This window comes from Delphinapterus leucas, chromosome 1, assembly GCF_059928025.1.
Source record: "Delphinapterus leucas isolate spDelLeu-1000000601 "Yukka" chromosome 1, BTC_Dleu_Yukka2, whole genome shotgun sequence".
Taxonomy (NCBI): domain Eukaryota; kingdom Metazoa; phylum Chordata; class Mammalia; order Artiodactyla; family Monodontidae; genus Delphinapterus; species Delphinapterus leucas.
Window position 1 is genome coordinate 173,746,903 of NC_143129.1, and position 24,876 is coordinate 173,771,778.

Consider the following 24,876-nt stretch of genomic DNA (forward strand, 5'->3'; position numbering starts at 1 on the left):
CCCCTTCTAAGCCATATGAGGAGATAGCCAGGCCCTAGACAAAGCAACTTGAGAACATTTACTAAAGATATCAAGGACAGCAAAATAAAACAGAGCCAGCCAAATCCCTTAGTGGGAAGGAGATGATGCAGAATAAACAAGGGGATGACCAATCCTCAGGGTAGGTGGAGTTACTCTGGAACTTTCTCGACAGGCCATATTTCCTGCCCTCCACGTCAGCCCAGTTCCTTCCAGTCCAGTAAGCTTTACCATGTCTTTCCTCAACCTCTTTTAGGAAGCAAGACTTATAGCTCAGACTTAGTCTTGACCAAACATCTACAAAGAGTTGCTTGTTCTCCTTTTCCTTTGCTTATGAACAAATCATCCAAGAAGCCAAGGCTCTGGGACTTAAAGGGCCCGAGGTAGGGAACATTGAGGCAGCTCACAAAATGCGATTTGTCAAGGATGCTGACCCTCCACGGACAGGCAAGGCCTTGGAAAAATCCTGCTGCCAAGGCTGGCCACCTGTCAACTCTGAAATCAGTGGAGCTTTGTAGTTTTCTTCATCAGGGAAGTTTGATGAATGCAAGGCTGTACTCCCCCATCAGACTAGAGGTCATTGGGGTTGGGGGCTGCATCTGGCCTTCAGACTGAGAGCGACACCGGGTGCAGGGACTGCTCCTCCATCAGACTGGAGTCCCCTGAGGGAAGAGTTGTGTCTCCCTCTCTAGATTGGGAGCTCACCCAGAAACAGTAATAAGAGAAATGGCTGGGACTTCCGTGGCGGCCCAGTGGTTAAGACTCTGCACTCCCAATGCAGGGGCCTGGGTTCCATCCCTGGGCGGGGAACTAAGATCTCGAATGCCACAGCGTGCACCACCCCTGCCCTGCCACAAAAAAAAAGAGAAAGAAATGGCTATCGCTTATTTAGGGCTTACCATGTGCCCAAAACTGTTCTTTTTAAAAAATAAATATATTAATTCATTTTAATCCTCATAACAACACTGTGATGGAGGTCTTAACATTATTCTCCTTGTCTAAATGATGAAATGGAGTCATGGAAAGATTGAAGAATCTGTTCAAGATCGCGCAGCAAGATGATGGAGGCAGGATCCTCCAGCAGACTGAGAACGCCATGAGGACAGGGATTATATCCTCCCTTTTCCCTCCATCATATTAGGGGTTCACCAAGGGCCAAGATCAGGCATCCCTCCTCTGTCCACGCTACCTCCCTGTCTGGAGCAGAAACAGACCTTATTCAGTGCTGTGTCTGGCATCTGGGCTGGGGCCGGGGAGTTGGCCAAACCACTGTGAATGTAGTTTCTGCCCCTTACAGCTCTGAGCTGGTCCCCTAGATACACCCCACAGGGTGGAGAAGACCCCAGCTTTTGGAGATGGGGCATTTATCTGGGAAGGGAGTCAGGATGCCAGTGTTTTCTTAATCCTCCAGGTGCCAGTCAGGATGCCAGTGGTTTCCCATCTCCCAGATGGGAGGCTTCAGAGTGCTTGGGAGACTGCAGGCTGGCCCTTATCACAGGGAACATGCCTTCCGGAGCCAGGCCTGGTGCCGCCCAGTGAGCTGGGCATTTCCTTCTGTCCACAGCTCACCTCACTCCTGGCTGCAGACCCTGGTTGTGAGTCTCTGGAACCTAGCAAATCTCACAGGAAACAATGGAAACTTCAGTTTTTATTCTCCTCCATCGTTACTCAAAAAAGGTTTTCCTCTAAGTGACACACACACTTACACACCCCAGTTTTCTCTCCACCCATCAGCCTGGGCTGCCCTAGAAATTTTCAGGCAGCAAGGAGACCATGACCTGGGGAGGCCTGGTGGCATGGCTGTGTGTGTTGTCTGTGGGTCTGTGTCATCAGGGACTGGGATTTACCTCCCAAGCATCTGTGATTGGGCTTTGGCAGTGTCTGTTTGTGTCTGGGCCTGGGTGTGTGAGATGGTGCATCTCTGGCAGTGGGGCTGTGATTTATGTGAATCAAAGTTGGTCTGTGAGTGATTTATGTGGAGAATGGTGTGTATCAGGGGTAATTCAGGTTCGTATTGAGTGCCCACTGTGAGGTACTGAGAAAATGTAAAAAAATGCAGGTGCTGTGCGTGTAAGAAATTATGTTCGGGGCTTCCCTGGTGGCGCAGTGGTTGAGAGTCCGCCTGCCGATGCAGGGGACACGGGTTCATGCCCCAGTCCGGGAAGATCCCACATGCCACAGAGCAGCTAGGCCCGTAAGCCATGGCCACTGAGCCTGCGCGTCTGGAGCCTGTGCTCCGCAACGGGAGAGGCCACAATAGTGAGAGGCCCGCGTACCGCAAAAAAAAATCCCCAAAACAACAAAAAGACCCAACACAACAGTGAGAGGCCCGCGTACCGCAAGAAAAAAAATAAGAAATAAAAAAGAAATTATGTTGGCCTGTGTGTGAACTGTGAGACCCTGTGGGGAATCTGAGCATGAAAACGTCCTTCCGCTTCCTGTCCTGGGATTCATATATGTGTGTGAAAATGTGACTATGAACGTGGTCAGCTGAGTGTGTGTGTGTATAAGCTGTGTCCACTGCGTCACCTGTAGAGGTGAAGGTCTTCAAGGGATAGAGTGATCTTTTGAGTCGGGGAGGACTGTTACTATATGAAAGTTGGGTGAAGGGAGTGAGCGTGTGCAAGCGTTCACGGGCAGTGGACGAGCACGTTAGCGTGTGGAAGTTGTGAGTGTGCAGGTAATCTTGTGAGCCAAAGTTGTAGTGAGCGCGTGCTATTCTGGAGGGTCCTGGAGAGCGGCCCGCGTGGAGCCACGTCTGCGGAGTGTGAAAGGGTGTGAGAGCAGATGGATTTAGGGGTCCGGGGGTCGGTGGGGAGGTGCGGGAGGGGCGTGCACGTGGAGGGAGGGTAGTCCAGCACGCAAGGCCCCGGCCCCAGTCCCATCCCAGACTCCAGGCCGGGTTTGGCGGGAGCCGGGTTTGGCCGCGGCCCGCCCGGAGGGGGCTGGGGGCCCAGACAAAGGCTCGGTTGGCTGCGCAGCGGGCCGGGGAGAGCGCAGCCCTCAGCCCCGGGGCGGTCCAGGGGGCGGGGCCTGGTGCCCGGGGCGGGGAGACCCGGGGGCGGGGCCTCGCCCCGGGGGCGGGGCGGCCGCGGGAAGGGTGGGGGTGGCTGGAGCGGGCCGCCCTGTCCCGAGGACTCGGCAGCCAGGCGAGCGGGCGGCTGCGGGCGGGCGCCGAGCGAGCGAGTGAGCGGAGCGGGCCGGGCCATGGGGCGGCAGGCGGCGGGCGCGCTGCTGCTGGCGCTGGTGCTGCACGGGCGGCTGCTCGGGGTGAGTGTGCGGGGCGGAGAGGTGGGAGGCGCCCCGGGCCCCGCTCGCCGCCCCCGCCAACTTGGCTGGGGCGCGGAGGCTGCGCGGCTGGGACTCTGGCCCGGGACGACGGCGCCCGCCAGGGACCCCGGGCCGGTACAGGCCGGCGCCACCCTCCTCCGTGGGGCTGTGCCGAAGGGCACCCAGGGGACCCCGCGATGGACCGGGGGCGGGGCCGGCCCTCGTGGGAGCCCGTGGGTCGCCAGGCCACGTTGCTGAGTCTCAGACTCGCGCTAGGCATGGTCCGGCCTGCCATTCCTGGGGGCCAGGCTGAGAAACTTCGAGCAGGGTGGGAACTCGCCAGGGCGAGGACACGCCTTTCTTTGCCAGCTTGAAACAGGGGCACTCAGTGGTGATGGGGACCATATCCATCCTCACTGGAACTTTACCACGACGTCTCTCCCCTTGGGGAGCTGGTCACCAGGCAGGCACAAGTAAAGAACCACTCTGGACACAACTGATTCTTGCGTGGAACACCCACGGGCCCTGGAGTCCCACAGCCCAGGAATTGAATCAATCTCTGCTCTTCACTGAGCAACTGTGTGACCTCCAGCAAGTTGTTAACGTCTCTGAGACCAGCCCACATGCCCAAGGGGAACTCAGAATACACGGCCTCAAAGTGCAGGACTGGGTGGAGTACGTGCAAACAGTGCCTGCTGCTGAGCCGGTTTGCGGTGGACAGTGAGTGGATTTGTTTCCCCAGCTCTCTCCTCCCCAGGTCTTCAAGGTGCAGGGGGAGGCCTGCCCCTGCAGTCCAGCCCCCTACTCTGAGCTTGGATGGGTCCATGCTGAGAGAAAGAGGGCACTTGGTCTGGAGAGGCTCTGAGGACCCAGTGAACCTGAGAAGGGCAGGGCGGGGTCAGTGGGCAGGGAGCTGGTGCAGATGTGGATGGGGCACATCTGGGGATCTGGGCCTGCGTGGCGAACCACAGAGCCAGCCCACCCTCTTTCAGGTGGTGCTGGGCCATCCCTGTCCCCTGTTCTCAGAGCCAAGAGAGGGACTCATCTAAGCTGGCCAGTGTTTACCCAGTGACTGACTCCCTGTCCCCTTGCCGGCTCCCTCTCACCTCTGCCCTCCTGAGTCACTCGTTAACCCCCACCCCAGACCTGACCCCTCACCTCTCCTGCCCCACCCACCCAGCACCTCTCCTCCCCCATCCCCATCAGGGCAGCTTCCTTAATCCTCTGTCAGCCTCTCACTTCAACACATCCAGCAGGGCCCATCCATCCAGTTGCTCCCCAATCTTGACCTGAACTTGCACCTCCCGACACTGATCTTTACTTTTCCAAAAAGTAGACACCAACCTAGCACATGAAATGTTCCTTTTCTGACCCTACCCCAGCTCTGCCCCCTGATCAGGGGTTCTACCGTGGCAGGAGGGAAGGAGATGTTTGCTGTGTGTGGGAGGAATTCCCAGATTGCAGCTAATCCTCATTCACTTGTTCGTTCACCACATCTTTGGGCAGCATTCCATGACAGTGAGTAGGAGTTCAGGGTTCATTCATTCAGTAGATACTTGCTAAGCACCTACTGTGCACCAGTGCATCCAGCACTGGGGGCTTATGGGTGAACAGCAACAGGCCCTGGCTGCACTTTCCCAGAACTGAGATGGGTCAACAGGCAGCTCTGATCCTGTGGGATTACAGTCTCCTCAGCAACCACACTGAGGTCTTCATGGTCCCACCCTAGGCTGAGGGTAGAAGGGTTGGAAAGAGCTTGGCCTCTGGAGTCTTACAGACCCATGTTCGAATCCCAGCTCTGCCACTTCCTAGCTGTGTGATCTGGGACAAGTTCCTCTCTCTGAGCCTCAGTTTCCACATCTGTAAAATGGGGGTGAGAAGTTTGTTGTAAGTTTTAAACGCCAGCAGGCTTCTAGCCCTGTGCCCTAGCCAGCCTTGGGCTCCTCCTCATCTGCTGCCCTTTAGCTCTCGTGCCTTTCAGTTCATGTCTGCAAGCCCATAGTGAGTGGGTGAGGGTAGGACACAAGGGGAGGGTAAGGTGGTCCTTAGGGAGCTCAAGACCTCACTGGGGGCAGGAGACAGAGGAAATAGTGGTCTGTGATTAAGTGTGGGAGTAACTTCAGTTCAGAGGAGGTGGGGAGGCTTGCTGGGGGAGGGGGCCAGGCCTGAGTGACTCAGGTCCTGCCTTGGCCTGCTGGGGCCTTAGCCCTTCCTTTCTTGGGGCTGGCGCCGCCAAGAGACAGGGTTCTTGAGGGTGATAGTGGTGTTTTCCAGCGCTGAGAGGGGAAGTCACTGAGATACCTGTTTCCTGCCTCCCCTGGGTTTTCTTGCTGGGGAGGCTGTGGGCAGGCGGGAAATGGAGGAGCCTCCCCTTCCCTCAGGGGCAGTGTTACCTCAGCCCTCCCCTTGACATAACTGGCCGCGCTGTCTTTCCCCCTTGCTCCAGATCTGCCGCCCGGAGGGGGTTGTGAGTGTGCGCTGGAGATTTCCAGAGGGAGGGTGCAGGTCTGTCCACAGAGGGAGGCAGAGGCTGGCGGGGGTAGAGATGGACACCCCACCCCCACCCCGCCACGCCCCAGCCGAGCTCCTTGTGTCCGGGGAGTCCTGGACCCCGACCGGCTCGGCCCGGGCCTGTTCTCAGACTGAGTGCAGGCAAGTTGGGATCTGCGGGCCTGAGGCCCAGCCTGGGAGATGGGTGGAAGGAAGGTGGCAGAAGGTGACTGGGTTTAGGGCTTGCAGTAGTGGGGAGGGCAGTCTTGGGGTACCAGGCCAGGTGCTGACAAAATAATATGGCTAGTTCACATTTATCCGGTGCCTACTCTGCCACGTGTGAAGTTTCTCAGCAGATCCTCACACGTTGTTGCCTCGCTCACAGCCTCCCTGCCCTCCCCGTGTTGCTTACGTCAGACCCCAGCCCTTGACTTAATTTAGCCCCCAAGGCCCTACAGATCTGGCCTCCCCCCTCCGTCTCAACTCTCTCCTCCTGCCCACTTGCCCCTTGCTTGCTCACTCCAGACATGCCGCTCTTTGTTTCTGGACCGTGCCAGACACGCTCCCACCTTAGGGCCTTGCATCTGCTGTTCCTTTTGCCTAGAATGCTTGTCCGCCAGATATCTGCGTGACCCTCTGCCTCACTTCCCTCAGGTCCCCGACTACTCTGCCCGATGTTCACTGTCCCCTTACACGGCTTTGTTTTCTTCTTGTCACTATTTGATGTGTATTTCTTTACTTGTTTATCACCACCCCACCCCCAATTTAAGCTTCATGCGAGCAGGACCTTATGTGCTTTTGTTCACTGCTGCTGTCTCCTTAACACCTGGCAGGTAAAGCGCTCAGTAAATATGTCTGTTGACTGAATTAAGCTATAGCTACTAGTGCAGTCCCCATTTTCTAAGCAGAGGAGACTGAGGCACAGAGGGATCGTATAACTTGCCCAACAACTCAACTATAACTTGCCCAGTACACTTTGCTTGGAGGCCCCACGAGCCAGGCTTTGAAGCCACACGAGGCTCCTCACCACCCTACCGGCATCCCGCTCACTTGTAGCCAGCAGGCGGTGGGTGTTGATAAAACTGTCACCACTGATGTTGATAAAAGGACTCAGGTCCTAGGTGGTGCAAGGGCTTCCTCGGGCAAGGAAGATTGGGGTCTGGCTTTGGGGACAGAGGCACTCAGGATGGGTGTGCCCGAGTGTCCACGGGGCCTCCTGGGGGTACCTGCCCTGGCGGGAGCCTAGAAAAACTTAACTCTAGGGCAGTCATTTCTGGGATTGCCTGTTCGTTTGTAGGTTTGTTAATTAATTTCCTCACCAATATTCCCTGAGACCCTAGAGACAGTTGAATTAATCCAGGGGCCTTAAGGCCTAAGTGCACCAGGCCAGGCCCTACCTTGTGTCGGAAGTGAAGGGGAGAATGGCTAGCCGCCCGGCACGAGTCCTCACTGGATTCCCCTGGCTGTTCCCTGGGGGCTGAAGGTTTAGGGTGAATCTGCAGAGGCTTCAGGGCTGCCTGGCCTTGGGGCATGTCTCAGGAGGGAGGGTGAGGTGGCCGCCCAGGATGTGGAAAGATCTGGAACGATGATTCAGAAGCCACTTGGAGGCCAGACGTGTGGGTTCTGGACCCTCAGACCACTCGGGACATGCGGGAAGGACTCCCAGCCCTGGCCTGTTGCCCCCTGCCCCAGTCTACTCCCAGCTGTGAGGGCTCAGGCCGGAGGAGGAGGGGCAGAACGTGGCTGCGTCCCCCCCCCGCCCCTGCAGCTTCCCAAGGATCTGCAGAGCCCCCTGCCCTTCCTCCCAGGGCCCACGCCAGCCTTCCCCTCATCTCTCTCCCGCCAGGAAGCAGGAGGGTAGGCTGAGGGTCCTGGCCCTGCTGGAATGTTGCCCCAGCTCCGGCCTTGGCCTCTTTGGCCCTGCTGCCCCCTCCTGCTTCCAGGGCCTGGCCGGGGCCTGCTGGCCGCCCCAGCGCCCAGAGCTGGCTGACTGAAACCCAGAAGAATGTGTGGAACTCGCTTCGCGGGGAGCCGCCAGCTTCACTGCCCAGCCTGGTGGCGTTGGGTGCATGTCAATAGCGGCCGTGAGAAGGGAGTGGCTCATGGCTGCTGGGATGGCTGGGCCAGGGGCACCGTCATGAAAGTCCTGGGAACAAGGCGGCTCTTTGAGGCCTGGGAATGCGGGACCTTCAAGTGTCAGCCGCCCCCAGAACCCACCCTCCCCTCCTTTCCTTGATGCCCATGTGTGCCAGGGCTGCAGGGACCTCAGAGCATCCCAGGGTAGGGGGTACTCGTGACATCTGTGAGATGTCCTGAGGACCAGCTCCCGGCTGCCTACCAGAGGCCTGTCCCTGAGCCACAGAGGAGGGCGCCCTGTTTCTCTGTTGCTCTGGATTTCAGGGTGGTGTCTGGCACACAGAGGCTTGCGGTCTGTGTTGAATGAATGAGTGGACAATGACGTATGCAATTAAATATTCTGTAAACTAAAGTCCCTGAAGTGTTAGACTCAAAATTCATTTCACAGATATTTATTGAGCATCTTCTAAGCACCCGACCCTGTTCTAGGTGCCGAGGTTGCGGCAGAGGACATAGAAGTCCAGTTCCCTTCCCTCAGGTAACTTGCATTATAGCATGTGCAGGGAGACACACAATAAATATAATATGGCAGGTGGCGATAAGTGTTTGGAAGAGAAAATAAAGCAGGGAAGAGGATAGAGAGTGATCTGAAGGAGGTGAGGGTGTGAGCCCTACAGGTATCTAGGGAAAGGGCTCTCCAGGCAGGGGTAACAGCTGACACAAAGGCCCAGAGGTGTGCTTGGTGCGTCTGCGCAAAGCAGGGGGGCCCACGTGGCTGCAGCAGCGTGGGTGAGGGTTGGTGGATGCGGCCAGGGGCTTGGCAAGGGAAGGTGGGGCAGAGCCTCAGCCACAAGAAAGGGTTTGGATTTGCTTCTGAGTGAGATGAGAGATCACTCTAGTTGTTGTGTGGAGAAGACAACGTGGGACATCGAGGTCAAAAGCAAGGAGGCCGTGACCCAGCCCCGAGACTATGGGAGCTCGTACCAGGGCAGTGGAGGCACGAAGAAAGGGTTGAATCCTGAGTATATTTTGAAAGTAGGACCAACAGGATTTGCTGATGGACTGGTTATGGGGCTGAGGGGACAGAAAGGGAGGCGTCAGGGACGTCTCCATATGCTTTGGCTTGGGCATCGGAAAGGTGGGGCTGCCACTAACTGAGGTAGGAGAGCTCCAGAGGAGCAGACTTGGGAGGAGGGTGGAGAACGACAGGTGACGGAGGGGATGGCATGGGGGAGGGGACAGTGTTGGGCTGACTCTCAGCTAGGGCAGCCCCACACCCCGACCCCAAGTTGGAGCCTCTGCATTGGCCTGGAGGGGGTTCTTGCTGAGAATACCTTTGTGCAGCTGCAGACACTGATCCCTTTGAACCCCCCAGTCTAAGCTCACAGCTTGTATATTTGTGTGTTTTATTGAAATTCACTGTCTTCCCCACCTAGAGGGCGGGCATTCAGTTTTGTTTGTGACAGTTTGCCCGGTGCTAGGCTGCTGGGCAATAGTAGGTGAACACTTATTGAGTGAATAAATTAATGGCCTTGAAGGACTTCCCTGGTGGCTCAGTGTTTAAGAGTCTGCCTGCCAATTCAGGGGACACGGGTTCGATCCCTGGTCCGGGAAGATCCCACATGCCGTGGAGCAGTTAAGCCCCTGCGCCACAACTACTGAGCCCTCACGCCACAACTACTGAAGGCCGTGCGCCTAGAGCCCGTGCTCCGCAACAAAGAGAAGCCACCGCAATGAGAAGCATGCCCACCGCAACGAAGAGTAGCCCCTGCTCGCCGCAACTAGAGAAAGCCCGCGCACAGCAACAAAGACCCAATGCAGCCAAAAAAAAATTAATTAATAAAAAAGAAAACTAATGGCCTTGAAGATGCCAGCTGGCCAAGAAGGCCCAGGCTCCTTGCTGAGGCTGGACGCAGGGGGAGCTCTTCTCCCCAGCCCCCGTTCTCTGCTGGGATCTGGAGCGTGTGAGACAAGCCAGGGTGCCCACCGTGCCGTGTTCCACTTTTCTGTCCCCCGACTGGACTTGGAGCCCTTTTTTCTAGGCGCTGAGGACAAGGGAAAGGTGTGGGCTCAGAGGGTCATGCCTTGGCTCAGCCCCAACTGGCTGTGTGACCTTGGGGAAGTTGCTTCATTTGAGCCTCAGGACAGAAATGGGGATCATGATGCCTGTTTCCCAGGTGAATATGAGACCAGGTGGATGCACCTCACGCAGTACCTGGGATGTGAGAATGTTTGACAGTCAGTGGCTGCTCTATTAGGCTGGTTTTTGCTGAGGGCACAGCCAGAGTGGTATTTGACTTGGGGTTCCCAGTGCCCAACATGACACACCTTCTCCTGATCACAATTGCTGCCACCTACTGACCCAGGCCCTGCTCTGGGCTTGTTTTTTTTGTTGTTGTTTTTTGTTTGCTTGTTTGTTTTTTGCGGTACACGGGCTTCTCACTGTTGTGGCCTCTCCCTTTGCGGAGCACAGGCTCCGGACACGAAGGCTCAGTGGCCATGGCTCACGGGCCCAGCTGCTCCGCGGCATGTGGGATCTTCCCAGACCGGGGCACGAACCCGCGTCCCCTGCGTTGGCAGGCGGACTCTCAACCACTGCGCCACCAGGGAAGCCCTGGGCTTGTTGAATGAATGACCGAGTTAAGGGATCCTCCCTGCTCCCTCTGCCTCTCTTTCTCAGTCTGTGAGCCCCGGATGTAACTGTATCTGATCTGTCACTGGCTCGCCTTCCCCCACTGAGGCTGCAGCTGCAAGAAAAAGTCCACCCTTCCACCCTGATTGCTCCTTCCTGTAGGGGGAGAAGGAGTGGGGGCACACCGCAGGGTGTGGCCTGGGAAAGGCTGGAGCCTGTGGACGCATTGTCCCCTTCCCAGATGTGTGCAGTTGGTGGGCTCTGAGCAACAGAGGGTGTGGCCAAGTGGCTCCCATGGGTACAGAAAGGATGTTCATGCATCTTAAGGGGAATGGTGGAGGGGGGCTTCCTGGGACTCCATCCCAGCCCCACCCTCCCTCAGGCCCACTGGAGGAGACAGGACCTTGCCTAGGGAGCCCTGGGCAAACCTGTAGCAGGTCCATTGCCAGGGAAGCTGGAGTTGCACAGCTTTAACTCTGGCTCCCATGGGCTCTTAGAGAAATAGCAGGGCTAAAAGGAAAGAGACGCACTCGTGCTTGGTAACCGCTCCCTGTACCCTGGGACTTGGCCTTGGCCTTGGGCTGCTGGGTAGAGACATGCCCCTTCTCCAGTAGGATGGGTCACGTCCAGGTGTTTCATTTTTTAACATTTGGCATCTTTTCCCCAATCCCGGGCTGTGGGGATGGGGAGGCAGCCAGGGGCTGGCAGGGGGAGGACTTTAGAGGTGGCCTGAGGTGACCCCACAGATGCTTCTCCTGGGGTGGGGCTGGGAATTCCCAGCTGCCTCTGGCCCCTTCCCAGCCCACCTCCAGGTGCCTGCCTCCACCTCTGTCTCCCCCGCCTCCCCAAACTCACCCCCAAAGAGCCAGCTCTGCCCCCCCCCTTCTGGTTCTGGCCTCCCCTCACCCCAGCTGACTCATCCCTCTCCTTGTTTGGCGTTCCCAGTTTTCAAATACTTGGGAACTGGGATCATGCCTCTTCTTGCATCTCTCGCTGGACTGGATGCTCTGAAATTCTGGCCTCAGAAATCCTAGCCCCGGTGGCCTCTATCACTTAACAGCTCTTCTCCCCCTCCTGCCACTTGCCTTCCTGTGACCCTTTGGCCAGAGGAACAGAGACCTAGGAGTTTCCTGAGGACAGACCAGTCTCTGTGCCCTGGGACTTCCAGGGTCTCCTCCCCAGTGACCTCAGTCACCCAGGTTGCCACCCTTTCTTAGCCCAGCCCCACGCAGAGCTCTCTCCAGGCATTATCACATATAATCCTCACAGCGGTCTTTTGCTGTTGGCATTATTATCTCCATTGTGCATCTGGAGAAAATGAGGCACCGAGGGGGGTGGGCATGGCTGGCCCAAGTCATCCGTTCAGTACCTGGCACAGCTGGGAATAGAGCCCAGGTTGTCTGACTCCAGACTTGTCATCCCTTCCTGAGTGGGTCTGGCCTGTTGCAGGGAGAGAGAGGACGATCTGGGAGGACTGGCATAGTCACGACAGGCTGCCTGGAGGAGGTGGACTGGGCCAGCCTTGGCGGAGGGTACAGCAAGCTGTGTATCTGCCATGTGGGCTTATCCAGCTCCTACTTCTCAGACTTGGGCGCCTTTTGCCTCTTGGCATCCAGCTCAGTTTAGTGTTAACATTCCCCAGGGAGGTGGATTTGGCTTTCCCTGAGATTGAGACCCTTGGAAACCTGGATCCTTCTCAGTCAGGTCCCAAGCTCCCTTTGGGGCCTGTAGGTTTTGCCTTGTTTGGAGTTCAATGGATTTTTGCTGAGTGGGGCCTGCTCTGAGGCAGCCCTGTGCTCACCTCAATAGTGGCACAGTTGGGAGCAGAATCTATATACAAGTCCCAAACTGTGTAATTTGTTTTTTGTTTGTTTGTTTTGTTTCTTTGTTTTGGCTGCATTGGGTCTTTGTTGCTGCACGGGGTGGTTTTCTAGTTGAGGCGAGCGGGGGCTACTCTTCGTTTTGGTGTGCGGGCTTCTCATGGCAGTGTCTTCTCGTTGCGGAGCATGGGCTCTAGGCACGTGGCCCTAGTAGTTGCAGCATGCGGGCTCAGTAGTTGCGGCACGGGGGCCCTAGAGTGCAGGCTTAGTAGTTGTGGCTCACTCACAGGCTTAGTTGCTCTGCGGCATGTGGGATCTTCTCGGACCAGGGCTCGAAGCCATGTCCCCTACATTGGCAGGCAGATTCTTAACCACTGCACCACCAGGGAAGTCCCCCAAACTGTGTCATTTGAACATCTTTGTGCAGCAGAGGAATCAAGTCTTCATCCATCCATTCATTTATTCACTCATTCATTGCCTGAGGACCTGCTGTGTGCCAGACATTGTGCCAGTGTTTTGTCTGCATTTTCACCTTTCCTACATAATTGGGATTATGCCTCCATTTCCCAGATGAGAGAAAGCTCAGAGGAGAGAGGTGACTTGCCCAAGATCACACAGGCAGGTGCAGAGGAAGGTGGGAGCTGAATCCAGCTCTGTCAGTCCTCTTGTAAGAAATGAGAGTGGTGGTCCCTACTCTCCAGAAGCTCTGGGTCTTGTTGGAGAGGTAGGGCTCACGGACCATGGTTACCCAGCACAACTCCAGTCTAGACAATAGCAGATTGTCAGGGAAGGAAAAGGTCAGTTGGGCATGAATTCGCTGGAAAGACTTTCTGGAGGAAGTGGGGCTTCAAGAGCAAGGAGGATTTGGCTGGTGGAGGAGGAAGACATCCAGGGCAGGGTTCCAGAAGTTGTCCCCATCTTCCCTAGATTCGCATTGTTGTCAAGCGTGTGAGCAGGAAGGCTGTAGCCTGCAGCTGGAGTCATTAACACTGGAAAAGAATGAGAGGAAGTCACCAAGATAGCTGAGGTGACAAGCATGCCAGTCCCCTACCCTGTAACTGGTCAGACCAGGAGGCAAGAAGTCAAGGCCTGGGCCTCCACTTGGTTGCCAGCCAACTACTGACCGTCTTCCCCGGACCTCGCTTTTCCTACCCACAAAATGGGCTCCTTGTTTTTTGGCCACTTGCCAATTCAGAGGAAGGGGACGTTGAATTATTGGAGAAAATTGTTAGCTTGTCCTCAAGACTTGGTGATAGCTACCAGGTAAAGTCCACCATCTTACCAATCTCATGTCATCCTTCACTGACTACCTGCCAACGAGTGCCAGACCCTGGGCCAGGGAAACAGATGAAGGAGAAGACCCCCTGCTCCATTAGACCTTCCTGAAGCCTCGCCTGTCCTCCCGTGTGGACCTGGGGTCACTCCTGCAGTGGTCCGCCCACATCAGATCACCTGCTGCTGAGCTAAGATCCAGAGGCCTTGTAATGTCTGTTGAGCAAGTGAGCACTAGACTAGGAGTCACAGGATTCCTGTGCTCCTTGCCCTGTCAGTGGGATCCAGGGCAAGTCATTTAACTTCTCTGAGCATAATTTTCCCCAGATGCAAAATGGGACCGTTCATTCATTCATACAGCAAACATTTATGGAGTGCCAGCTCTATGCCCATGCCCAGCCTTGTGTTAGGTTTAAACACCTAGCATGGATTGAAGGAGTTTCTAGTCTGACAGGGGAGACTAGTCAATTAAAGGGGAGGGTGATTCAATAAAAGGAGGCTGCATTCAAGGAAGAGTCTTCTAAGAGCTTGGGAGCAGCTTTTCAGGGCCACATGACCCCTGGGAGATAGCCGGGGTCTTTGTGACTTTGTCTCAGCCCCTGTTTGTTATTCTAGTTACTGTCTGTTTCCCTCCAGTTAGCTTGTGGGAAGAGAGGTCTTGGGGAGACAGCCCCCTTGGGCTAGGGCAGGGGAGAAGACCCACAGAGCAGAGAGGAGAGCAGTCTGGTTTTGCCATGAGTCTCAGATGAGCTCATGGATGTGGAAAACAGCGAGGCTTATTTATACTGAGTCTGGTTATTTTAATTTAAGAGGAATGGAAGCTGCCCATGGAACTCGGGTTTGGGGCTCCGTGACGTTGAGTGAGCTAAACAAGGAGAGTAGGGCTGAAACTCCTGCTTTCCACTTTACTTCCTCTCATCTCTCTCCCCACTTTTCTGGGGGATCTGGAGGGAGGCAGAGGTCAGCTCAAGCCTGGATTTGATTTGAAGAAATGGGAGGAAAGGGTTAAGTCCACCTGGTTTCCCACCTCCTGGATGGGAGGAGGTAGGGAGGGGACAAGGACCGGGATGGCTGGGGCAGGAATGTGCGATAAGATCAAAGCTTCCAGCCTGCCTGGGCCTCACCTAGGTTTCACCTGAGCAGTTGAAGGGAATTCTCTAAGTGACCTCCTGGGGGAGGGGGTGCAGGTCCCACCCACCGCCCTTCAACACTCCAGGAGGCCCCACCCACCTCACGCAGGCCTCAGGTGCTGGAAGCCCTAGGGGCCACCTTTACTTGACACATCCAGATATGGGGGACACCCTGCATACCACCCCCACCCCACCCGCTCTTTCACCTGGGGTTTCTGGCCGGGACTCAGAGGCTCCTTTATGTGGCCTGTTAGCCCCCCATCTGTTAATTCTGCAGGTTATACTTTGGGACAGTGTCATGGGCAGGAGGCACAGCCCTGAGTCCTTGTCCTAGCTCCATTACTTATTGCTGTGTGACCCTGGGCCGGTGACTTAACCTCTCTAAGCTTTAGCTATCAGCTGGGAATGGTAATACCGTCTTTGCAGGGTTTTGGTGAAGATTAGACATCATTTAAATCACCGCCAGCCAGAACAGGCAGTTGATGTATGACAGGAACTATTATTTTGTGATTTTCCTTTTTCCCCTTCAAGACTGCCCTTGGTACTTCGTCCTGGGTAAACCTTGGGGCTTGGTTTCGTTCTGCCTCCACCTGACCTTCGAGGAGGCTCCAAACCCCAGGGTCCATCCTCTTGTCCAACCCTCTTCACTTATGGGTCTTCATAATTTTGGGAGGGGAGCAGGGCAGGAAGGGTTGTGAGTGAAGAGGGCCCAGATGCTCCTAAGTGCTTTCCAGGCACCTTCTGGGCCACCTGCATAGTGATATCAGATTAGGCCTTCCTGGTCCAATCACCCCTCCCTTGTACCAGGGGCCTCAGTATCCCAGTGGTGTGGCTGGGAAAGTGGCCCCAGAATTCCTCAGGTGGGAAGGGTCTGGAGCGCCTGGCCTTGGCCCTGGGGGTGCGATGCTCTGCCCTGGTTAATGATTACTCTGTATGTTAAGAGAGCAGGGCAGGGGGAGGCCCCGCCCTCCCAGCTCCTTAACCACTGGTTGCGCCTGAGGTATGTCAGCACTTGGGTGCTCCCTGCTTTTTTTTTCTTTTTTTTTGTTCCCTGCTTTAATGTGGCAGCCTTGCTCTGGGGCACATGGGATGGGGGGAGCAGGGAGTAGGGGCTTGGATTCACAGATTGACAGGCAGCCTGTGTCCTTGGAGTCCTAGGGACAGACTTAGGACTCACAAAACCTGGGTGAAATGTAAGGTAGGGTATAACAGGCCCCTGTGGTTTGGCACCAGCCATGTGAGCAGACCCTACAATGATACATCAGGTGAGCAGGCCCTTTCTAACCCGCAAAACCCCCTTCGCTCCTCCTCTCCTGGGCTCAGACCCTGCAGAGGCGTCCCAGCTAGAAGGTAGTACATGGTTAGGGCTTTGGGGCAGCTGGACTCAGGTTCCAATCCCACCTCTGCCACCTCCAGGCTACGTGACCCTGGGCAAGTCACTGCCCCTTTCTGAGTACCCATTTCCTCATCTGAAACAAGAGAATACTAAATCTCTACCTTGCAGGTGTCAGTGAGCCAAGGTGTGGGAAGTATTTAGCTCATAATGAATACCTGGGGAATGGTAGCAATTATTACTACTGTAGTTTTTGTTATTAGGAGAAAGTGAAAGTTGAATCTTGGTTTTGGGTAACCAGGGCAACATTGGCTCACGGGATGAACTGGAGGATTTGGGCCTGGGGAAGGCCTGGGGAGATCCCAGGAACACGTATAAGCGAATGTCCCAGGAACATATACGAGAGAGTGTCCCAGGAACACGTATGAGAGGGCTGGAAGGATGGTGAGAACAGGGCTTTGGCGGGATCTCTGTCTACCCCAGGCCCACCTTGGTCCTCCCAGCTTTCACTCCTCCCTGGGCTGGGTCTTGAGGCTGGTGCTGGCCAAGAATGGAGGAGGAGGGAGAATTGTTTATTTTGATAGCATTAGGGCATTTCCCCCACTGGCAGCTGCTATTTTGGGAGCCCTGGAGAGCAGGGGCTATGGTTAAATTAGGTAATGTTGCTCCAGAAGGAATGTGTGAAGCAGGGCGAGGCTGCAGGGAAAGGACAGTTGGTTCACTCCACGTAAAATTAAACTGCAGCTTGGAAAAGAGCAGATCGGGGCTGCTTTATAAGGCGATGGAGGGGGAGGCTGCTGGAAGCTGCCGCTGGGGGAGTGGAAATGATGGTGCAAGGCCTTTCTTGGGGGAGCTTGGGCTTTTGCCTGGAGGCCTGTCTGGCCCAGTAGGGGCCTGCAGTGGGGCTGAGGGGCGGGGCTGGTGTGTCCTCAGCTCCAGGCCCCTGGCTGCCACTGAGGCTGGTGGGGCTTGGGATGGTGTGATGCATGGGAAGGATGGATCTGCAGACATGGCCTCGAATCCTGCTTTTGCCTTGATTTTTTTTTTTTTTTTTAAATTTTTGGCCACACCTCATAGCACGCGGGATCTTAGTTCCCCGGCCAGGGATCAAATCCATGTCCCCTGCAGTGGAAGCGCAGAGTCTTAACCACTGGACCACCAGGGAAGTCCCCTGCTTCTGCCTTGAGTCCTAGCCTTCTGTGCTTGGGCAACCCACTCAGCCTCGCAGGACCTCAGTATTATTGGGGTGGTATAACGGTTCTAATCCCCTAGGGATGATTCTTAGTGATTAAATCTCTAGAAGAAAAAGTATAGCTAAATTTTATTGAGGGCTGCTGTGCGCAAGGTGCTGTTCTAGTCCCTTTTTGTTCTCATAACCTAGAGGGTGGTCCATGCACCAGCAGCTGGGGCCTCACCTGGGAGCTTGTTAGAAATGCAGTCTCAGGCCCCACCCAAACCTATGGAATTCGAACCTGTACACTGACAAGATCCCAAGATCCCATGCTGATTCCTGTGCATGTTAAAGACGGAGAAGCTCTGCTTTACATACATTGTCATTTTATCTTGTTTTTTGGTTTTGTTGGGTCTTCGTTGCTGCGCGCGGGCTTTCTGTAGTTGTGGCGAGAGGGGGCTACTCTTCATTGCAGTGCACGGACTTCTCATTGCGGTGGCTTTTCTTTGCTGCGGAGCAGGGGCTCTAGGCACGGGCTTCAGTAGTTGTGGCACGTGGGCTCAGTAGTTGTGGCACGTGGGCTCAGTAGTTGTGGCTCACGGGCTCTGGAGAGCAGGCTCAGTAGTTGCAGCACACGGGCTTAGTTGCTCCGCGGCATGTGGGATATTCCCGGACCAGAGCTCGAACCCGCGTCCTCTGCAATGGCAAGCAGATTCTTAACCACTGCGCCACCAGGGAAGTCCTGTCTCATTTTATCTTGAAAACCACCCCCACGATGTAGGAATTATCATTTGACAGTTGTGAAAACTGGGGCCTGGAGAGATGGCCAACATAGAAACGCCATCAGTGTTGATTTTCTTCACTATTCTCCTCCTCCTTCCCCTCTTTTGGTCTGGGCTGGGGTTGAGGAGAAGAATGGGGTGTCCAAGCTCCTAGCAGGACTGGAGAAGGACAAGAATATCCCTTGTCTTTGAGACTTAATCAGACTCTCTTTTCTCCATTTGCCCATGGGATCAGTACAGCTGGACCTGAGTCATCTCCCCAAAGTCATTCCACACTTCCTGTCCTTGGAGAAAGGTGGGGCAAGAAAAGGGTTCTCTACTGTGCTTGTGGCCACTGCTTGGCAGATTGGGGAGTGGGGCGGGGGGGAGTCAGAGCAGGAGCTTCCCGGGGCTCAGTTAGGGTCACCCCTTCTATCACTAGTACTCTTGGGACTGAGTCAATCTAGCAGCAAATATTTTAAGAAACATCTACTATGTACCCAGCCCTGGGAAAGTATCCTAAATTTCTCCCAATTCTGTAGACTCTTCATTATACAGAAAAGAGAAAAAGAAAAAAAAAAGTGTTGCTATAGTTTATTTAGCACTTACCATGTGCCACATGCTGTGCTAAGCACCTGACTTGCATTATCTCTGTTATCTGTTTAATTTCACTGTCAGTTTCCTCTATAAAATGGGGTTGTTAAGAAGATAATATTTGTCAAGTGCCTGGCGCATAGTGTTTGTCAAATAAATGTAAGAAGTACAAATAATCTCCCAACAAGGTGGGCACTATCATTGCCCCCATTTTACAGATGTACAAATTGAGGTCCAGGGCAGGGAAGGGACTTGCCTGTCAGGATCACAGGAGATTAGGGCAGAATCGTAAGACACTGAGTTCCCAAACTTCTAAGCCACTATTAAAATTTAATTCAATTTAGTAAATATTGTTTATTATCCACTAGCTGTTGCTTGGCATTGAGAAGTGTCTAAAGGTTAAAAATTAAATATATATATATATATATATATATATAGTATATCATATATAAATATGATGCAAAAAACTCAAGCTGGTGTTTGTTCCCAAGGAGCTTTGGTTCCAGCAAGAGAGTAGAGACATTTACTCAAGTGTCTGTATTTAAGACCAAATCTCTAGCCCTCTAAGAGGTAGAAATTAAGTCCTTCGGATGTATGGGGGAGAAAGATGTCTTTGTGGGGGGTCCAGGAAGACTTCAGAGTGGAGGTGGTAATTAAGCCAGGCCTTGAAGGATGGATGAGTAGATAAGATTGGGAGGCAGAGCAATAGCATTCTGGGAGGAGGGAACAGAGGCTCAGAGGCAGGAAAATGTGCCATGTGAGAGTGTCGTGCAGATCTCAGGAGCCTTGGGGGGCTGGGTGGGGTCTGGGGTGATGAGGCGGGGAAGGCCAAGCCCAGCTGTCTCGTCCCTGAAGATTCCCAGCGTTCTCAAAGACTTGGTTCCTCAACCAGCTGCAATTAGTACGTCATCATTCTGCCTTTTCTTCATGTCAAGAAATCAAAGACTTTTATAAATGGCCCGTCTGGTCAGCGTGTGATAACCACTGACAGAATTCGCGCCAAATGCAAGAGACTTGATGCCTTGATCAACCGGGCAGCCTTATCGCCCACGCATGTACAAGTTCCGTTAGTCTCTGCCAGGGTTGATATTGACCCTGGGTCGGGGCACAACAGAGGGGCCAGGCCTGGGTTCTGATTTCTTCTGTGTGGCTTGCCTGCTGTGTGGCTTTGGGCAAGCCTCAATTTCCTCCTTTGTCAAATGGAGATAGCACTCCCTCCAGGATTGGTGTAAGGACTGGTGATGGTGTAAATCTGCACTGTCCGGTATGGTGACTGCCAGCCCACACGTGGCTGTTTAAGATTTAATTAAAGGAAATTCAAGTTTCTCAGTTGCACCAGCCGCATTTCAAGTGCTCGATAGCCACAGGTGGCTCATGGCTACCTTATTGGACAATGTAGATACAGAACATTTCCGTCACTGCAGAAAGTTCTGTTGGATAGCACCAGTGCATATGAAGTGCCACGTGCACTCAGTAAGGAATCACTGTTGTCATTTTTACTAGATCCCTGTCCCGCTTTGGAAGCCCCGGTCTGTGGAGGCCTGCGAGACCCCTGGGCCCTGATGGAGGCAGACAGGATTGCCCCCCTTGCCACACTGTGCCAGACCCACTTTCTCCTTGGCGCTGGGGGGGGGGGTCTCACTCTCCCCTTGCCTAACTCCATACGTTATGTTGGAAAGTCCGTGACTCGGCTCCATCCAGCCCACCCTTCCCCCCTAAATTTCCCACCCACTCCCCTCAGCCTGTCTCTGCTTAGTTCCCCGTTCAGCTGCTGGCATCTGGACTCTCCACGTCCAGCCTCGGAGGTTCCCACTGCCCATTCTCGGGGTGGGGGTGGGGCCTCCCGTGGCAGTCCCCAGCTCCCAGCAGAGGTGCTGGCTGCCTGGGCCCCTCTCGGCAGGGCGGAGATGATAGTTTGTTGTGATGGGGGCAGTGGGCAGCCTGCCTGCTCTAACGCGCCTGTATCTGGGAGCCAAGCATGCTGTTTGCACTTGGCTGGGCCTCAGGGTCTGGCCTGGTGCCCATGAGGGCTGGCCTGCATTGGCACCCCTGGTTACAAAGGCCGGTCATGGGCCTCCGCCTGGTCGGGAACGCCAGGAGCTGTTCACGGGCTGAGTCCTGGGTGCTGGGGGGAGAGGCATGGCTGGCACCTGGAGCTGGAGTGCAGGACAGATTCCTGGCTGTGGCTGGGCCCTGGGTGCTGAGCGGGGACAAGGCCCAGGCAGGCGTAGGCAAGGTGCAAACTCTTTGCGGGGGGGAGGGGGCAGGCAAGAAGTCGTGCTGGGTGGTTCAGGTTGGTCTGGTCTGTTTGTGGCATTCACACCTGTGGGGAGGAGCTTCGGGTCTGAGGTGCCAGAAAAGCTCAAGGTCACCTCCCGGCATCATACTCTCCCCTCCCCCTTCTTTTGGCCCCTCCCTCATCAGCTGGGAGGTGGACGAACAGGCATGGCTGGCCCATGAGGCTGAAGACGTGGAGGCCCGGCAGGAGATGTAACCTGTCTGAGATCACACAGCCAGTCTGGAGGAATCAGGTCCTTGACCGAGCACCTTGCATACTTTTCTCCCGCCCTCTCCCTCCCCATGGGAGGTCTGATGGACTCAGTAGCCCCTGGACTCTTTGCTGAGAAGGAGGGTTGGAATTCTAGCTCTGCCACTTACTCCTTCTGTGATCTTGGCCAGCCTCTCTGAGCCTCATGTTCCTCATGTGGGGAATGGGGATAATTATAACTCACTCCCAGGGCAATTATGGGTATTAGATAACTGGCCTCCTGGATGTTTCCAGAACATTCAAAGGATACTCCTGCCTTGGGGCCTTTACCGCTGCTGTTCCCTGTGCTCAGACAGCTCTTCTTTGTGCACAGATAGCCTGTGTAAAGTAGCCGCTTCCACCCAGCCACTCCGTGTCCCCCCACGCTGCCGTATTTTCCCTTTCAGCGCTTTCAGCATTTAACAAGTACTGGTTTATGATCCAGCTGCTCCATGATGGCAGAGAACATGCATGGCTCATATACCTACTCACACGACAGTTCTTGGTTATCTTCCCTTCTCCTTCCCGACACTTCCCAATACCTAATGGCCACTGTTTATTGGGCCCTTGCTGTGTGCCAGACCCTCCCTGTGCTAAGCGACTCACAGCTGAGCTCCGTGAATGTCACAGGGTGCCCCTCACGGCCGTGTCGCTTCCATATCAGGGATGAGGGGTGGGAGGTGCTGAAGTGACTTGCCAAAAGCCTCCCGACTGGCAAGTTGCAGAGCTGGGCCTCCAACCGGGTTAATCCTACCCCAGAGCTTACACTGTGCCACCTCCTACCTTGGGTTAACAAGATCGGAGCCTTCATCCAAACTTGGGGCTCAGAATCCATGTTTGACAGGATTGAATGAATCAGGTTTAGGGGTGGCTTTCAATATTTTGGGGGTCCCCCTTCCAGCCCTCTCCTCTCCTTCTGTGATTGGTTATTTACAACCGTTCCAACCTTCCCAGAATGACAGGTGCCCTTTGGCTGCGGAGCCCCAGAGACCAAGCCAAGGCCCCAGGGGCAGGGCAGGGAGCAGGGGGTGGGCGAGGTCCTGGCTGTCCCTGGGCTGTCCTGGGGCAGGTGGACAGGATGTTCCCCCAGGCAGCCGACATTCCTGGTCGAAGGTGGCAGGCAGTGGGAGATTTATCATTTCCGGTAACCCAAGTCCCTGGGAGGTGAATTCTCCCTGCCAAGGACACGCACCCCTTGCTTGCCAGCCCTTCCTGCCATTTCCTCTGCTGGGCCTGTCTGACTGGGTCTTGGGGCGGGCCAGAGGAACCAGTTCTCAATCCCAGAGGTTGAGACTGGGGTCTCAGGCCTCGATCAGCCCACCGCAAAGACCCAGCCTAATGCCACCTTCCCAGAGTCCTCATCGGTGCGGCCCGGACCCCAGCCTTGGGGAAGGATGGGAAGAAGGGGGCATCGTGGAAAGTGAAGGGTCCTGAGTCCTGAGTCTACCTCTGCCATCAACTTGCAGGGAGACTTCTTCCTCTCTTCCTTGAGCTGCTACGTCCTCTCCGAGTACCCAGCACTGCTGTAAGAACTCTGCATACATAATCCAACTTCTCCTTGTAACAATACTCCAGTGGGGAGGGACACTAAAATGAAGCTCCAAGAGGTCACGTCACCCAGAGGCAGTCAGGCAGAGATGGGTGTGAATTCAGCCCCTTCAACACTTGCTGGGCCTCCTTAATGTCCTTACTTGCCCTCTCTGGGCCTCGGTTTCCCTTTCTGATAAGTGAGGGTGTTGGGCTAGGTGATCCCTTCCTACCCTGACAGTCCAGGACCCAGGAATCCATCGGAGCCTTTTGTAGGTAGGTTCCTCTTGAGCCCTGTCTAGCCTGTAAGGGGGCAGAACAGGGACTGTTCTCCCCAGGGGTTTCTGAGGAGCTCACTCTCTTGGTGTGTAAGGTCTTGGTGGGGTAGGAGTGGGAGGAGAGGAAAGGCAAGAAGTGACACTTGAACCTAGTAAGTGTCAGACACTGGGTTAAGCTCTTGGGTTGTCCTGCTGAATCTTCACAACAGCCTTGTGAGGTGGCTATTTTTTTTTATTTTTTAATTTTTTTTTTACTCTCTTGTTTTCCTTTTTATTCTCTTGATGATGTTTTTTTTTTTAACATCTTTATTGGGGTATAATTGCTTTACAATGGTGTGTTAGTTTCTGCTTTATAACAAAGTGAATCAGTTATACATATACATATGTTCCCATATCTCTTCCCTCTTGCGTCTCCCTCCCTCCCACCCTCCCTGAGGTGGCTATTTTGATTCCTGTTTTACAGATGAGGCATCAGAGGCTCAGAGAGGTCAAGTGATTTGCTCAGGGCTGCACAGCTAGGAAGTTGCCAGGCTGGGGTGTCCAGTCAGCTCTAACTGGTGTGAGGTGGCGTGTGGCCAACACACGTTTCCTAGGATGGCTTTGATTTATGAATAAAATAATATAAAAATAGTCTTTCCAGGCACTTCCCTGGTAGTCCAGTGGTTAAGACTCTGCGCTTCCACCTCACAGGGCGTGGGTTGGATCGCTGGTCGGGGAACTAAGATCCCACGTGCCACGCGGCGTGGCCAAAAAAAAAAAAGTCCTTCCAAAACACTGTGAACATGTCCTAGAGTTTGAAATCCAGACTACATCTCCCAGGCTGCCTCTGACACCCGGAAGTGGCCCAAGAATCCTTTGTTAAACTGTTCTTCATGTTCGCTTTGGAAAATATGGTCAGTGGTAATTATGGGTAGGCAGGAGTTCAGAGGAGCAAGAGGCGCGTGGGCTGCAGCAGACTGGAAAGGCTCGGCACTGAGCTGGGAGTGGAGCTATGGGGGCTGAGAGGGGTCTGGGGTGGGGCCAGGCCAGGCTGAGTTCACAGGCTCCAAGAAGGGTCCCTGCAGGGCTTGCAACCCCGGCCATTTGCCAGGAAAACCACAAGGCCCCTCCTAGGACCCCCTTCCTACCCAGACCTGCCCAGCCACCTCCCCTCAGGGGGTCTGGGGCAGCCCAGGCTCCAAGCAAGGCATGTTCAACCTGCAGACCTTTGCTCCAGCCCCTCCACCCTCACCCCAGACTTCCCAGGGAACTGGGGAAAGGGCTACGGGGTGGGGCAGTGAGGCCTGCGTCCTGGCCAGTGAGCCCGGTAGGGCCAGGCACCCTGGGATTTGAGCAGTTGGCAGCATGAGGAGTGAGATGACGCCAGCCAGCCGGCTCCCACCCCCTTCTGCTGCGGGGCCCTTGGCCCTGAGGCCCCAGCAGCTGTCAGCAAGGAAGGGTGACAGAGGAGGACCAGAGGTGACCTCTCAGCCCACCCCTCTCCCCCTACTTGGGCCAGGCCCTGAACTCATACCAGCTGTTGTCAGCCACTGCCAAGCCTTGTTCCAGAGCCAGCAGTGGGCACCCCCGTCCTCTCCAGGACATCTTCCCACCGTCCTTCATAGCTGCTGACCCTGGGGAGAGGTTGGGGCTAACATGGGGGACATGGTCACATCCCTAAATCCCTTTGATTTTACTAATGACACAAAGGAACAAGAATAAACGCTCCTGTTTTTATGGAAGAGAAAACAGTTCCAGAGAGGCCAAGTGACTTGCTTGAAGTCACACAGCTACTGAATGGCTGAATTCAGGCTCTTGGCTCCCAGCTCAGTGCTCACCCCGCTGCCTTTCTTGGGGGTGTTTTTGTGCAGGATTATAGAGACTTCAGCGTTCCTGGGTTTGATTCCCGCTTGTAGTTTTAGGCCGCTTTGTAGCTTTAGGACCCCAGGCAAGCTCCTTAACCACTTGGAGTGGAACTCACATTTTCCTGCTTATAAA

General features: G+C 54.8%; 1 protein-coding gene across 6 annotated transcripts in view; it reads left to right on the forward strand.

The window, feature by feature from the left end:
- The first annotated feature begins 3,172 nt into the window (after window positions 1-3,172).
- The window catches only part of HSPG2 (heparan sulfate proteoglycan 2), a 102,354-nt gene continuing 80,650 nt past the window's right edge, over window positions 3,173-24,876 (forward strand). For 3 of the 6 annotated variants that reach the window (XM_089899467.1, XM_089899472.1, XM_089899474.1), the window contains exon 1: window positions 3,183-3,288. In XM_089899467.1, coding sequence (XP_089755593.1) covers window positions 3,226-3,288 — 63 coding nt within the window. In that variant the 5' untranslated portion in view covers window positions 3,183-3,225. Of the gene's footprint in view, window positions 3,289-24,876 lie in introns of all 6 variants that reach the window. The other 3 variants (XM_089899486.1, XM_089899476.1, XM_089899468.1) reach the window with 2 other exon arrangements.